At 45.3% G+C, this 12,733-nt stretch overlaps 1 protein-coding gene across 4 annotated transcripts; it reads right to left on the bottom strand.

Annotated features, from left to right (window-relative positions):
- Positions 1-601: 601 nt before the first annotated feature.
- On the bottom strand, positions 602-12,638 carry gaa2 (alpha glucosidase 2). 4 transcript variants are annotated; one of them, XM_056586439.1, is made up of 21 exons: positions 12,385-12,638; positions 11,826-11,947; positions 11,087-11,674; positions 10,619-10,764; positions 10,337-10,502; positions 8,242-8,338; positions 7,400-7,519; positions 6,564-6,682; positions 6,299-6,430; positions 6,102-6,212; positions 5,732-5,845; positions 5,540-5,624; positions 5,006-5,123; positions 4,718-4,851; positions 4,314-4,465; positions 3,914-4,062; positions 3,414-3,555; positions 3,157-3,255; positions 2,677-2,841; positions 2,143-2,289; positions 602-1,826 (listed from the first exon to the last, which is right to left on the bottom strand). In XM_056586439.1, the coding sequence occupies exons 2-21, from the start codon at positions 11,916-11,918 to the stop codon at positions 1,761-1,763; spliced, it is 2,943 nt and encodes a 980-aa protein (XP_056442414.1). In that variant the 5' UTR covers positions 11,919-11,947; positions 12,385-12,638; the 3' UTR covers positions 602-1,760. The 4 variants fall into 4 exon arrangements, with proteins under 4 accessions (XP_056442414.1, XP_056442413.1, XP_056442417.1 ...); XM_056586438.1 differs by having other exon boundaries at positions 12,449-12,636; XM_056586442.1 differs by having other exon boundaries at positions 602-1,823; positions 12,449-12,636.
- Between the last annotated feature and the right edge of the window lie 95 nt (positions 12,639-12,733).

The following is a 12,733-nucleotide window of genomic DNA, read 5'->3' as shown; positions in this document are numbered from 1 at the left end:
TGTTATCATGCAGAACCAAACCCTCTGCCATCCCCCCACTGCTGGGGGCAGGGCAGGTAAGCAGAAGAGTTAAGCAGACATAAAGTAATTTTTTAAATATTCAATTTAGTTATTATTGTCAGTTTTTTCCTTTCTACATTGAGTCTTCTTTCTGGTATGACAATTTGATCCAGTGAAGTTTGTCACCTCAAGACTATTGTCAGGGGTGGTACCTCAAAGGTGGAATGAGTTTCCTGTAGTATATGAATCTGTAATCAGATAGATCCCTTCCCATCTAAAAACCAATCTCCTTGGAGATGAACTGACTTGTGTGCTTCTTTGCTATAGCACTCGTGTTAAAACCTTACGACTTCCCTTGACTGATATGCATTACCAGAAAACCCAAACCTGATAGAGCTACTCTATCAATTCATCCATGGTTTTAGGAACTTGGTCATTGATGTAGTTATTGTAGTTTCTCGAATATTGGTTGGATGTTGTCGTTGTTCCAAGCCTGACCTGTGAATTACTTAGAAGAAAGTTATACATTTCAATACATATCATCTATATTGAGGAAATCTGCATGCAGTTTATATGAATTGTTGAGGTAAGAAATATGAGAGTACCAGGAGAACGTTCAGTCAGAGTAATTAAGTCTTTATTAAAATAAACTCTTCTTTACAATTAAGCTGAACACCATGGGTTTGAAATCACTTAAAGCACAGTTATAATTTAAACATCCCAAACGATACAGCACATAAAAGCACAGCGACAGCAATACTAGCAGAGGTTTGAAATCAGCCATTCGATTGACAACATCAAGACAAATGACATTCTCGCAATGCATTCTGAATGTAATAAATCGTATGAAGCATACTGTATTTCTAGTTTCACATTTGTTAAATTATTACATACAAAGCCACTTTCCTAAAGCAATGTCAGAACTTGGCAGCGGTCTTCCAGCCATTACTTAAACGAATACGTGTCAATCAAATTGCAAGGCAGCTCTTCAAAATCAGCAGGCCATCAGAAAGCCCTACATACCGCACTTCATCTTAAAGATTCCTCATCTTGGGTGTCACTTTAAGGACAGCGATTTAAAATAACTAAAAACGATTCCATTGCAGACTAACGGAGAATAAAAGAAGAACACGTCCTAGCCTCATTGTGTGTCATGCGTTGATGATACCTAAACTCTCCCCGTGACTCACAACCATCCATGACAAGCAACAAAACCATCCTGGTGAACTGGTCAAGAACTACCTCTTTTTTTTTGGTACCATCGGAAGACAACAAAGAAAAGGTTAAGAAATCTATGCCATTTCAAAAAGGCATCTACATGCTGCAATTTAAAATCAGTGCAAAACAGGCTCATCAAGAAAATTATGCAATCCATTTGTCATTCTAAGAGCCAATGTGTAAAACTATTAATACTCTCTTTGCTCTCGTTCCATGGTAAGGCGGGGGTGGGTGAATATGACACAACTCATTCAAACAAACGTATCCAATTACAATTGATTACAGGAATTGAGATTGCAGGCCTTTTTCAAACAAGGTATTTAAATCGGACAGAGATTTTGTTTGAAATCAACTAATTTAGGTTTCTTTAATTTTAAGATGTAGCCCAAAGTTATAGACGAAGACCGCCAGCTTGAAATGGTTTCACAGCAATTAACCCATTTGGTTTAAGCTCTGTTCCACTGCAAATGACTCAAATGTATTGTGCAAATATACATTAAGTACATTTTCTCTGCAGACGTAAAATGCGAACAACAGTGAGGTTACATCCAGCTGATGGTGAAGTTCTGACTGAGGTTCAGACCGAGTTCGGATACCGTCAACACCTGCTGGGAAGAAAGCAAAACAAAAGAAAGCCAATCACTTCCCAGGTTCAGTAGAAACAAGGAAGTCTTTTCAACCTGAAAAGTTTTATTACGTAATTCAAAAGAAAGTTTTGTTCAAGCAACGTGGACTGATAACATTCAATAGATACACGCCCTTAAGGAGCAATTAGGGTTTGGCATCTTGCTCAGAGATGCGAACAGGTGTGCTGTGTGGACACTAGTGTGGAATCCAAACCCCTTTAAGCTGGGCAGCGCGACACATCCTAGCCACAGACACGATGCAGGGGGGCCCTCCCCCCTGTTACTAACTCGGCCTCACCTGATTAGCTCTGTAGGTGAAAGCTGCGTCCTGGGAGTTGACCAGCACCCTGTCGGGCTCTGCCTTCACCCCGTAGAAGGAGGCAGACTCCACCGTTATGTAGGTGGCCTCCAGGTGGCTGCGGAGCACCTGGGATGTCATCACGTTCTGGAAGAACAAAACGAAAAAGAGTCACACCCTGATATCAAGCCTTATCGTCAACGTATTGCTCCGACCTTTGGACGCCGAAGCACAGTGAGTAAGATTGGAGCTCAGCAATGTTTCATATTCACATGAATCATTTACTACTTTTATCCATTTGTAATTTACAACTCACTTTTTATCATTTAACTGACACTTTATCCACTTTCACTTTCCATTTCTGAGAGATAGAGGTCATTAAGGAGCAGGTAGAGGTTAGAAAAATTGGGGTCAAGGATGGCTACATGTAGACTGCAAGGCCGGCATTATGTTTTAATCTTTGGGCTCGAAGTCGAACCCCACTGTACTGAGAATGAGTACGAAACACGGAGGGCGAAGAGCAGCACAGCGAACCTGGGTGACATCGAAGACGATGTAAGCGTACTGGTTGGTCTCGTAGGTGTCGATGCTCTCCCCGTCGTCCCAGAAGAGATCGCCACTGGCGGAGCCGTCCTCAGACAGAGCCGACACCAAGTGGAGAGGCTGACCACTGCTCACCCATAGGGTGATGTTGGGCCTCTACGCGCACACACACACACACACACACACACACACACACACACACACACACACACACACACACACACACACACACACACACACACACACACACACACACACACACACACACACACACACACACACACACACACCAAACACTGATCAATTCCTGATAAGGTGACAAACATGCAGTTTCATTTCCGCCTTCGCAAGTCATGATGCCGTGCATGTTTCTGAACCGATTGCAGTCATTAACATTTCTCTGCAATACTACAGCACCACACTCGCTTGGTGAACAACTCGAACAACACAGCCCCCAGGCAGCCTGATTACCTGCGTTGGTATGATGACGCCCTCCCTCAGGTGCAGGTTGATCTTGTCCAGGGGAGCTTGGAGTCGTAGCTCCTCCCCCTTACTGGGCACAGAGTCGCCCTGGGAGAAGAGAGGTGGTGGACGGAGCAGGAGGGTTTGAGAGCTCATTGTAAATAGGTGTGCACGAGTAAGGACATCATAAAGGAGGGGATTCCCTTCATGACACCGTTAACGGCGCCGTTGTTCTCTGGGTGACGGTGGGAATGAGGGAGACTCACCGTGTAGTAGTCGTACCACAGGCCCGCCGGGAAGTAGCCCACCACGTAGTCCACACCGGGATCCACTACCGGTGTCACCAGCAAACCCTTCCCCCACAGGAACTGCCTGTCGATACCGTACGTTTTCACATCCCCGGGGAACCTGAGAGCAAAAGTGTGGGAAACATTTAACTTAAAATTGACACATTATTTCCATCCGGTGTTGAGTGTGGTTAGCCGTTGCAAGCCGTTTAAAAAGTGTGCCTCTTCTGACATCGGAAGTGGGCGTGTCAACCTAGGTTCATGACTGATAGATGAGCAACGTTTGCTACAGTCCACTGGGTAGGCTGGTAGACTGATCTATCCAGCACACATCTAGGTGGACACGCCCACTCGCGATGGGAAACTTTGCCCATATTCAAAACGGCTTGTAACGGCTCATCGCACTCACACCTGGTGCTATAATATGTCACCTTTAAAAAGAAAGATTGATGATAATAATATTTGTAAGCGGCACTCACTCAAACATGAGTGGCCGTGCGACAGTGTGTCCCTGTACGTGTGCATGGTGGAAGAGTGTGTAGAGGATCGGGAAGAGAGAGTATCTCAGCAGCAGAGCCTGCTTCATGGCCGTCCTGGCAAGGGGACTAAAGGCTGTCGGGTCCTGGGGCTGTAGGGACGCACACACACACACACACACACACACACACACACACACACACACACACACACACACACACACACACACACACACACACACACACACACACACACACACACACACACACACACACACACACACACACACACACGAGTTGCTCAACCCTCGTCCCCCATATAAAACGAGAGCATGATGGGAAAGATTTGCCGTCACACTGCCCGTATGGTGTGGATTTCCAGCTCTGCCTTTCGCCCACTTGCCTTCATGTCTATGCCGTTGTGGTTGCGTGTAAAGGGGTAAAAGGCCCCGAGCTGCGTCCAGCGGACGCACATCTCCTCCTGCGGCTCCTCCCCGAAGCCGCAGATGTCGGCTCCCACCAGGGGGATTCCCAGAAGGTTAAAGGTCATGATACCTGGAGGAAGAAAAAGAAGAAAGCAGGTCGAGAGAACAGTGAGAAATAACTAAGCCTAGTTATTATTATTATTATACATTGTGACATCACATCACAACGAGCGTCTCCATTTTGGGAGCATTGGATGAGTCCTCTCAATATGGCGGAGTATCGAAAACAAAACATCCCATGATGCATTGTGATGGTCAAGCCCTGAAGAAGGAGAATTCGTGGGATACATTTAAATGACGAAAACATAAGAGGGATCCGGACCTGCTATCGAGGCATACAAGTCTTTCCACTGGCTCCGGTTGTCTCCCAGCCAGTGACCGGAGTACATTCCCTGGCTGGGGAACGAGGAGCGCGAGATCACAAAGGGCCTCTTGCCCGCAATACGCTGCAGAGCACTGGGGAGCATAAAGGAAGGAAATGGAGGAAAATAAGTGTGGGTGAGATAACACAATGGATGGTTTGTTCACCCACACACACACACAAACATGTGCACACGGAACTCGCAACAAATATGAATTCATTTTGGTGTGTGTTTGTCTGAGTTTGGACCTTGCAGAGGCCTTGGCCTCCATGAGTCCGTAGAGGCTGTGCACGTTGTAGTGCACGGAGATCTTCTGTTGTGCCGTCGCGCAAAGAGTTTTAGATCTCAGCAAGCCCCCTAGGATACCTACGACAGATACATTCGATTAGATTAGATTAACTTTGATGTCCGTTTACACAGAAATTTGTCTTGCATTAGACATCTCTTCAATCCTCATAGAAAGACATTAAGACAGCACATAAAAACATATACACAAACATTAGTCATAGAGTCCAAGAGTCCATACACACAGATACGTCCGGGGTATCACAGTCCAATAAATGAAAGGCCATAGATGTCTCTGGGGTGTGTGAAATGATATTGGGAGTGTGTAGTGTGTTTGCATGCGAGATGTATGTGGAGTCTACTTTACTCTTCTTTGTTGGTTGAGCAATGATACGGAATCAGGGAGAAAAGAGATTAACACTCAACGGTTGTGTTTTATCAGGCATTTAGGGCATATTAACTTGCATGGCAGCATGCCTGCATTTGCTTCTACTCACCCGGTGTGTACGGAGGATCTTCAAGACTGCTGGAAGGACAGCCATTGGTCGAGCCATCCAGGAAGTTAGACGGCTCGTTCATGTCCTTGCAGAGGATTTGATGACCAAGCCGAGAACAGTTTAGAAACAGTACAGTATAAAACCCCCCTGCATGATGTCAGCCAACTCTAATCCCCCGTGCCCAGTACTCACGATCCACAGGCCGTCGAACGCGACCTTCTCGTGGAACCTCTTGAGGTTGTCGTACCACCACTCGTGGGTCACGTCCGAAGAGAAATCGGGATATGCCGTCAAACCGGGCCAAACCTGACCAAGCAACAGCGCAAAGCAACTCATGACAAACGTGTAGTGCCTTAAGGAAGGTATAAGACCTGTAGTTGGCCCCTAGGAGCTGCAACATGGCCACCGTCCTAGACTACTACGAGAGGACGAGACAGGTAATTAAACAACGTCCCGGTAAATCGTAATAATTGCCCTCCCTACCAAACGCAAGGGCAAGGAGATAGACAAGCATCGGCTTGATGTAGAGGTGAGAGATATCTCAAAGAGGAGAGTGTCCCACCTTGCCAATGAGTGTGTTCCCATCGGAGTCATTGATAAAAACTCCTCTTTTCAACCCTTCATCATACGGCGAGTAGGAGCCTGCAGGCTCGGTACTGCTAATGCCCGGGTCCTGGAAGAAAAAACCCACATAAGTTATGATTGCGAAATAGGATGAAAAAGTAGAGTGGAAAAGTGGCAGGGATGGGGTTATTGTACCAGAATCATGACATAGCGCTGGCCGTGAAAGTGCAGATCTTTGACAAGTTCCGGCAGCGTGGAAAACCTTGAAGGGTCATAGGTGAAGTCCATGAATCGCTGCATGTAGTCAATGTCATTCCACTGGACATCCTGCCAGCCCAAACACAAACAGGATAGGAATGACTCATGGAATGACTGATTCGACTTGTTTTACGGGGGATAAGGAGATCGAGACACACAAACTAAAAGAACACACCAATGCTGGTCTCGTGCCCGTTCATACCTGGGGTATGCCATAGTTTCTCATGCTCTTGACCACATCCCAGGTGGCGTTGCTGGAGTCGTAACCCCAGCGACAGAGGTGGTAGCCTAAAGCCCAGTAGACGGGCATCGCTGGGCTGCCTGAGAAAGGAGATTAGAAATGTGTTTTAAAGAATTGATTTATGTGGAGGTTATGCTATGAATCCCCCATTTACTGAATTAAACTATCCACATAAAAAAAAAAGATATGTAATATAAGAAATGTACATTTATTTCAAGAGTTTCTCCTGCAGACCTGATGTGTGGTTTATTAGCTTTCCAAAGTCCATCCCCGATAAAATGTACTTAAAGAAATATTCAACATGCTTCTGCGTGGTTCGTCTGAATGTTACACGCACGCGTCAGGCCACAGCAATGTGACCAACAAGTTTTCAATTCATACCTACGAAATGCACCATGACATCAACGTACATTAGAAGGTGATTGATCAACCAACGATACAACACAATCTCTGCATAATGGTTTGCTTCACAAAAAGTCTGCCTTTTTTTTTTTTTTTAAACAGTGACTGGTGAACACAAATCCTATGTTGTGTATAACTGTCACAAACTTTTCAAAAACAGGGGAATTACAAGCTTTCAGTGTATATTAGAGTCAAAGCTACTTTAGATTAGCTGTAACCTGCTACTGACATGTTATGCATGTTATGGACGCGACATCTAGGTGGACGCTGTCTCGCGCCTTTGATTTAATCAACATGTACGGGAGAGGGCTCCGCAATAACGTCCCCTACTCCAATGATGCTGCAGTCCCCTGGTTGCATTGTCTATGTGCTGCAGCCGTAAAAACAAACCCCACCTATGACCTCCAGGTACTGCGAGACTACTGAACTAGGATCAGGTCCTAGGAACACGTAGAAATCCAGGATTCCCCCGATGGTGCGCCACGTGAGAGCGGGCGCGGGCTGGAGGGCCACGTCTGACCAAGCATCGGCAAGAAAAGGATTAGATCTTTTTTTATAGCCAGTGGGTGATTTCATGTTACATAAACACAGTCGTAACTGCAAGTTAACAGAAGCTTTACAAGCTTGATTACTTTGAGACACTGTTCATTCGAATGAATTCAATAGCTGACTGAAACAGAGAGGCAAATGGGAACTGACTCAAGCTCACGAGGTAGAGCGGCTTGACCTGTAACCGGAAGGTTGCTAGTTCAATCCCTGGCTCCTCCTAGTAAAGGGTTGAGGTGTCCCTGAGCAAGAGACCTTGCATGGTTGACTCTGCCGTCGGTTGTAAGTCGCTTCGGATCAAATCTAAGTCTATGGTATCTGGACCGCATTTTGGAATGTCCTTTTCTAACCAGTGACCACGCAAAGGGCTTTACAATATTTCCTTGTCGGGAGCAGTAGGGCTAGGCGTCTTGCTCAGGGACACCACGACACTCACACTAGGAGGAGCCGGGGATTGAACTTCCTCCTGCTCTACCCCCTGATGCTTGACCCCATGCAACCCGCTCTTGAGTCTACAGAATAACTGATGTGAAAAAAACAGCAAGTCAATTTTAAACTTTTAAACTTCTGCTTTTATCAGGTGATTCATCTTTTTTTTTACTGTGCACGAGTCATTTGACATGACTCAAAGGGTTCAAAACAACCAAGAGAGTGTAAAGAGAACACAGAGGCTTTATAAAAACCATATCACCCATGGCGTTGCTGTTCAGAAGGAAGAAACCATGAGCATCTCCGCCCTCCTCCATGGCCAGGTAGAAGGGATGGGCTCCGTACAGATTGGTCATTTCCTTTATGGGAGTCAAGAAGACAGGACAATATGTATCAGTGCCAAAGCCACCATGTGGTGGAAAATGGGAAAGACTGAGGGAAGATTCTGAATAATATTCCCCTATCCTCTTGTCTGTCACCGTTCTAAACAAATAAGACGCAAAGTTATCTATCTGATAATTATTTCATAATTCAAGTTATTCAAATGATCCGTCCATACCCTGACTGAGATGTTTTCATGTATAGATCTCAATAATCAGAATCAGCTTTATTGGCCAGGTTTGCGTAAACAAACAAGGAATTTGACTTCGGCAACCATTTGCTCTCCAAGTACAACATTCACTAAAAATATAAAAAATACTGTTAAGTAAACAGTATTACAAAACAATACACAACAATTCAAGAGATTGTAGAAATGGTGCAGTCAGTCAGTTAAGAGTCAGATTTAAGATTACAATATAAATATAAATACAGTGCAAGGCAGATCAGTGCAGAGGTAGTGTTAACAATATTTGAATTGTAAGTTTGAGAGATATACGTGAGGTACATCACAGTTGTTAATGGACCACTCGACCAGCTGGTCCACCTCCTGCCTGTAGGCAGACTCATCACCATCCTGTATCAAACCAATGACGGTGGTGTCATCTGCAAACTTGATGACTTTTACGGACGGGTTCTTTGAGGTGCAGTCATTGGTGTAGAGGGAGAAGAGGACACACCCCTGTGGCGCGCCAGTGCTGATGGACCGGGTTTTGGATGTGGTGCTCGTGGATAGTTAGCGCAGGTGGGGGGGATGGGGTTGAGTGTTGAGGGAACACCTTTTCCGCGTGACGCGTGTGATGGTGGGTGCTTTTCAAAACCTGCAGTAAAAGTTGTTCAGGTCGTCAGCCAATCTGAGATTTTCTGCAGGGTGGAGGGGTGCCCTCTTGTCGTTTGTGATCTGTTGCAGGCCTTTCCAAACTGATGCATGGTCGTTGGCTGAGAGGCTATTTTTTTTTATTTCTCACTGTAGCTTATTTTGGCTACCTTGATCTCCTTGGTCAGATTGGTCCTGGCCTGCTTATATAGGTCCCGGTCCCCACTACTTTAGGCCTCCTTTTTGGCTCGACGCAGCCTCCTAAGACTAGGAGTAAACCAAGGTTTGCTGTTGTTGTATGTGCAGAAGGTCTTGGTTTGCACACAGATGTCCTCGTAAAAACTGATGTAAGATGTTACAGTGTCAGTGAGCTCGTTGAGGTCTGTAGCTGCAGCTTCAAAAACGCTCCTGTTGGTGCAGTCAAAACAAGCCTGCAACTCCAGCTTTGATTCCCTTGTCCATTTCTTTACAGTCTTTGCCACGGGTTTAGATGTTTTTAGTTTTTGTCTGTAGGTTGGAATGAGATGAAGCAGACGGTGGTCGGAGAGACCTAGAGCTGCCCGGGAAACGGCACGGTAGGCATCCTTTAAAACAATGTAGCAATGGTCAAGTGTATTTTTGTCTCTGGTGGGAATCTTGATATGCTGTCTGTATTTAGGGAGTTCCTGGTTGAGTTTGGCGCTGTTAAAATCCCCAACAATGATGGCGAGAGAGTCCGGGTGTTTTTTCTCTGCGTCTGTTATCTGGTCGGCCAGCTGTGGCAGCGCGTCTGCTACGCAGGCTGACGGTGGTATGTAAACACCGACCATAACAAACGAGGAGAACTCCCACGGAGAATAAAAGGGCTTGCCGTTTAAGAAGAGGGTCTCTAGGTGGGGGCTGCACGTCTTTTTCAGCACTGTAACATCTGTACACCAACCTTCGTTTAAGTAGAAGCAGATTCCAGTTTCCAATAAAATGAATATGAAGCGAAAGGTAGAATCATCCTTCTCGGATTGCTCTAATATCAGTAAGGCAACTACACATAATTATAATGAAAATGCACACCTTGATATCCCCAAATGATTATCTACATCTCGGAAAAGCAATTCAATTGCAGATTGTTTGTCGTTTTATTTGGCATTACATGACATGCATGCGTGCGTGCAGGCTTGGTCATTACCACGGGAGGCACGTCTCTGGCCCACATGGTCAGGGTGGTCCACTGGATGTTATGAAGGAAGGTGGAGCGATGCTCCCCTAGGCCGTAGATAAATCTGCTGGGAAGGGAGCTGGAGAACTGGAGGAACTGATCCGCGTAGAATAGCGGAGCCACGGTGGTGTTAAGACTGGAAAAAAAAAAAAAGGGAAACTTGGGACTTATTATCAAAATATATATTATAAATAAATGTTATAACACACTATCCACACTTTCTCCGGATACTCCAGCGACGGACACACTCACAGTACTGTTCCTGTAGAGAGCCTCTTCACAATGAGACCAAACGGCTCTTTGGACAGCTCCACAGAGTAGGTTGGACTATCTGCCTTCGTAGTGGCATTTGGGACAGTAATGGGCACCTCAAATCTCGAGTTAGAGGGGTCAGTAATCTAGATATGAAAGAAGCACATGTGAAACAATAATGTCTGTCACTGGAAAAACAGGAGCCACATATTAAGAGATATTAACTATATTACTCCTATTGATCATTTCATGACCCTTTGTCCCAAGTGACACATGCATTGTTACTTTACAGAGATACATGTCAATGGGGAGCAGGCTGTGGTATTGGGACTTTATTTGGGATGCCTATAGGTGGGCTGGGTGCATTGAAGTTTGAACCCAGAACCTTTCAGCTGGGAAGCTGAAAGGTTCAACTGGCCTATCCCAGAGAAAAAATCTTGTTAGTTTATAGTTTGCAGCTCCACGCACCCGAACCCGCAACCTTGTGTTTGTTTCATGTCGTATCTCCAGGTGAAGAGTCATGATGTCTCCTGGGTAGTAGGTCTTGGTGTCCCTCACCAACCTGCCTTCTTCTCCGAGAGCTGTGTCGTTTACCGAAACCAATGAGTATGAACCAAACCCCTCGGGGTAGAAACACCAAGGGATGCCGTGTCTGCCTGACGGGGATGAAGAGGAAGAAGAGGTGGAGGAGGATGACACCGGAATGAAGCAGCAGCCCCTGGCCTCACACATCTCCCTGGTCACGACCGCACGACTCTCAGGATAACAGTCGAACCTCCAGGATTCAGCGATTACTGCACATGCCTGAGGATTCGGGACAGTCACTGAAAGAATCTGCTCCTTTGATCCTTGTGCGTCTGTCCTATTAGCAGAGCTGGGTGTTGGAGGCTTGTGTGGTTGATCGCTGGGGACCTTGTGTAGCCAGAACATTGTGGCCAGGAGCCAGCCAGCACAGAGCACGAGCAGCAAAGAGCCCAGCACAAGGAGGCCGGTCGTAGCCGAGCATGCCGGCCTCGGTGGGATCAGGGGACGCTCACACTCTTCAGGGTCCCTTACCTTTAGACACGATCAAAACAACACACAAACATGTCAAGTAATTAGTTACAATAAATCCTCGGCTAGTCTAATTGTCAATTTGGCAAACGAGAAGTAGCTTAGGATTGTAATTGATCAGACCAATAGTTAAATGATATTGTTGTTAACTCACCGATTCGTTTTCCTGAGTGAGAGCAGATTCCCCCAACAAAGCTGCATTAGAAAACCGCACATTTTCAGGGTCCAAGCGCTTGTATGAGACCATTGTAAAAGCCTCAGCTGATTTGCTTCAGTCTTGTTGTAGATCCATTTGGCGTTCAATAAAAAAAGAGGAATAGAAAGTATGAACACAGTTAAGAGCTTTACACAAAGACCCGAGAACGGAGATCCTCTATATTTGTAAGTGGTGGGAGGTATTGGCTAACAGGCATCAGCTGAGATGTAGCTTCGAACGAATTGCCAAGAATACCTCTCTCTAATGGTCAAAAGTGTACTTTTAGAATGTTATTACCTGCCAGATTGGAATTGGCGTCTACTGGCCAAGCAATGTCTCTATTATTTAAACATTTTTTTACCTGCCGAGTTGTCAAATATATCTGCCTTTAGCTGGTGGCTGGTACATTTTGGACCCTGATCGATTAAAATCAACTGTCTTGAGGTTAGCGTCAATGACAGTAGCAATGGCTGTGTTGTTAGCTAACGCTATCAACACGGTTGTTCAGAATACGTACCAAACATTGTCATGGCAGATTTTTTAAATATTCAACATGCAGATGAACATACTATCAGATTTACCGTATTTTAACCTAGAAACTTGAGTTTAATAGCTGGCCATTGCGCTGTCGGTTTCACACGCCATCGTGTGTTTACTTTTCCGGCGCGTTCAAGAACAATCGTATTTTTGCATTTCACTGCTATGTCGACCAACATGGTGAATTTCCTCATTCACCCAAACTAAATCCTAAAATAACGTCATTTTGGTGTTTGACCTGAAATAGTGGGTCACATAATCCTATACATTTAACCTGGCCCAAATCTTAAATTAAATGAACAAAGTTTTTCAAACGTAATGTAAATATG

The sequence above is a fragment of the Gadus chalcogrammus genome, chromosome 3 (assembly GCF_026213295.1).
Source record: "Gadus chalcogrammus isolate NIFS_2021 chromosome 3, NIFS_Gcha_1.0, whole genome shotgun sequence".
NCBI classification, from domain to species: Eukaryota; Metazoa; Chordata; class Actinopteri; order Gadiformes; family Gadidae; genus Gadus; species Gadus chalcogrammus.
Note: the sequence above shows the minus strand (reverse complement) of the source record. Positions and strands in the feature narration are given on the sequence as shown.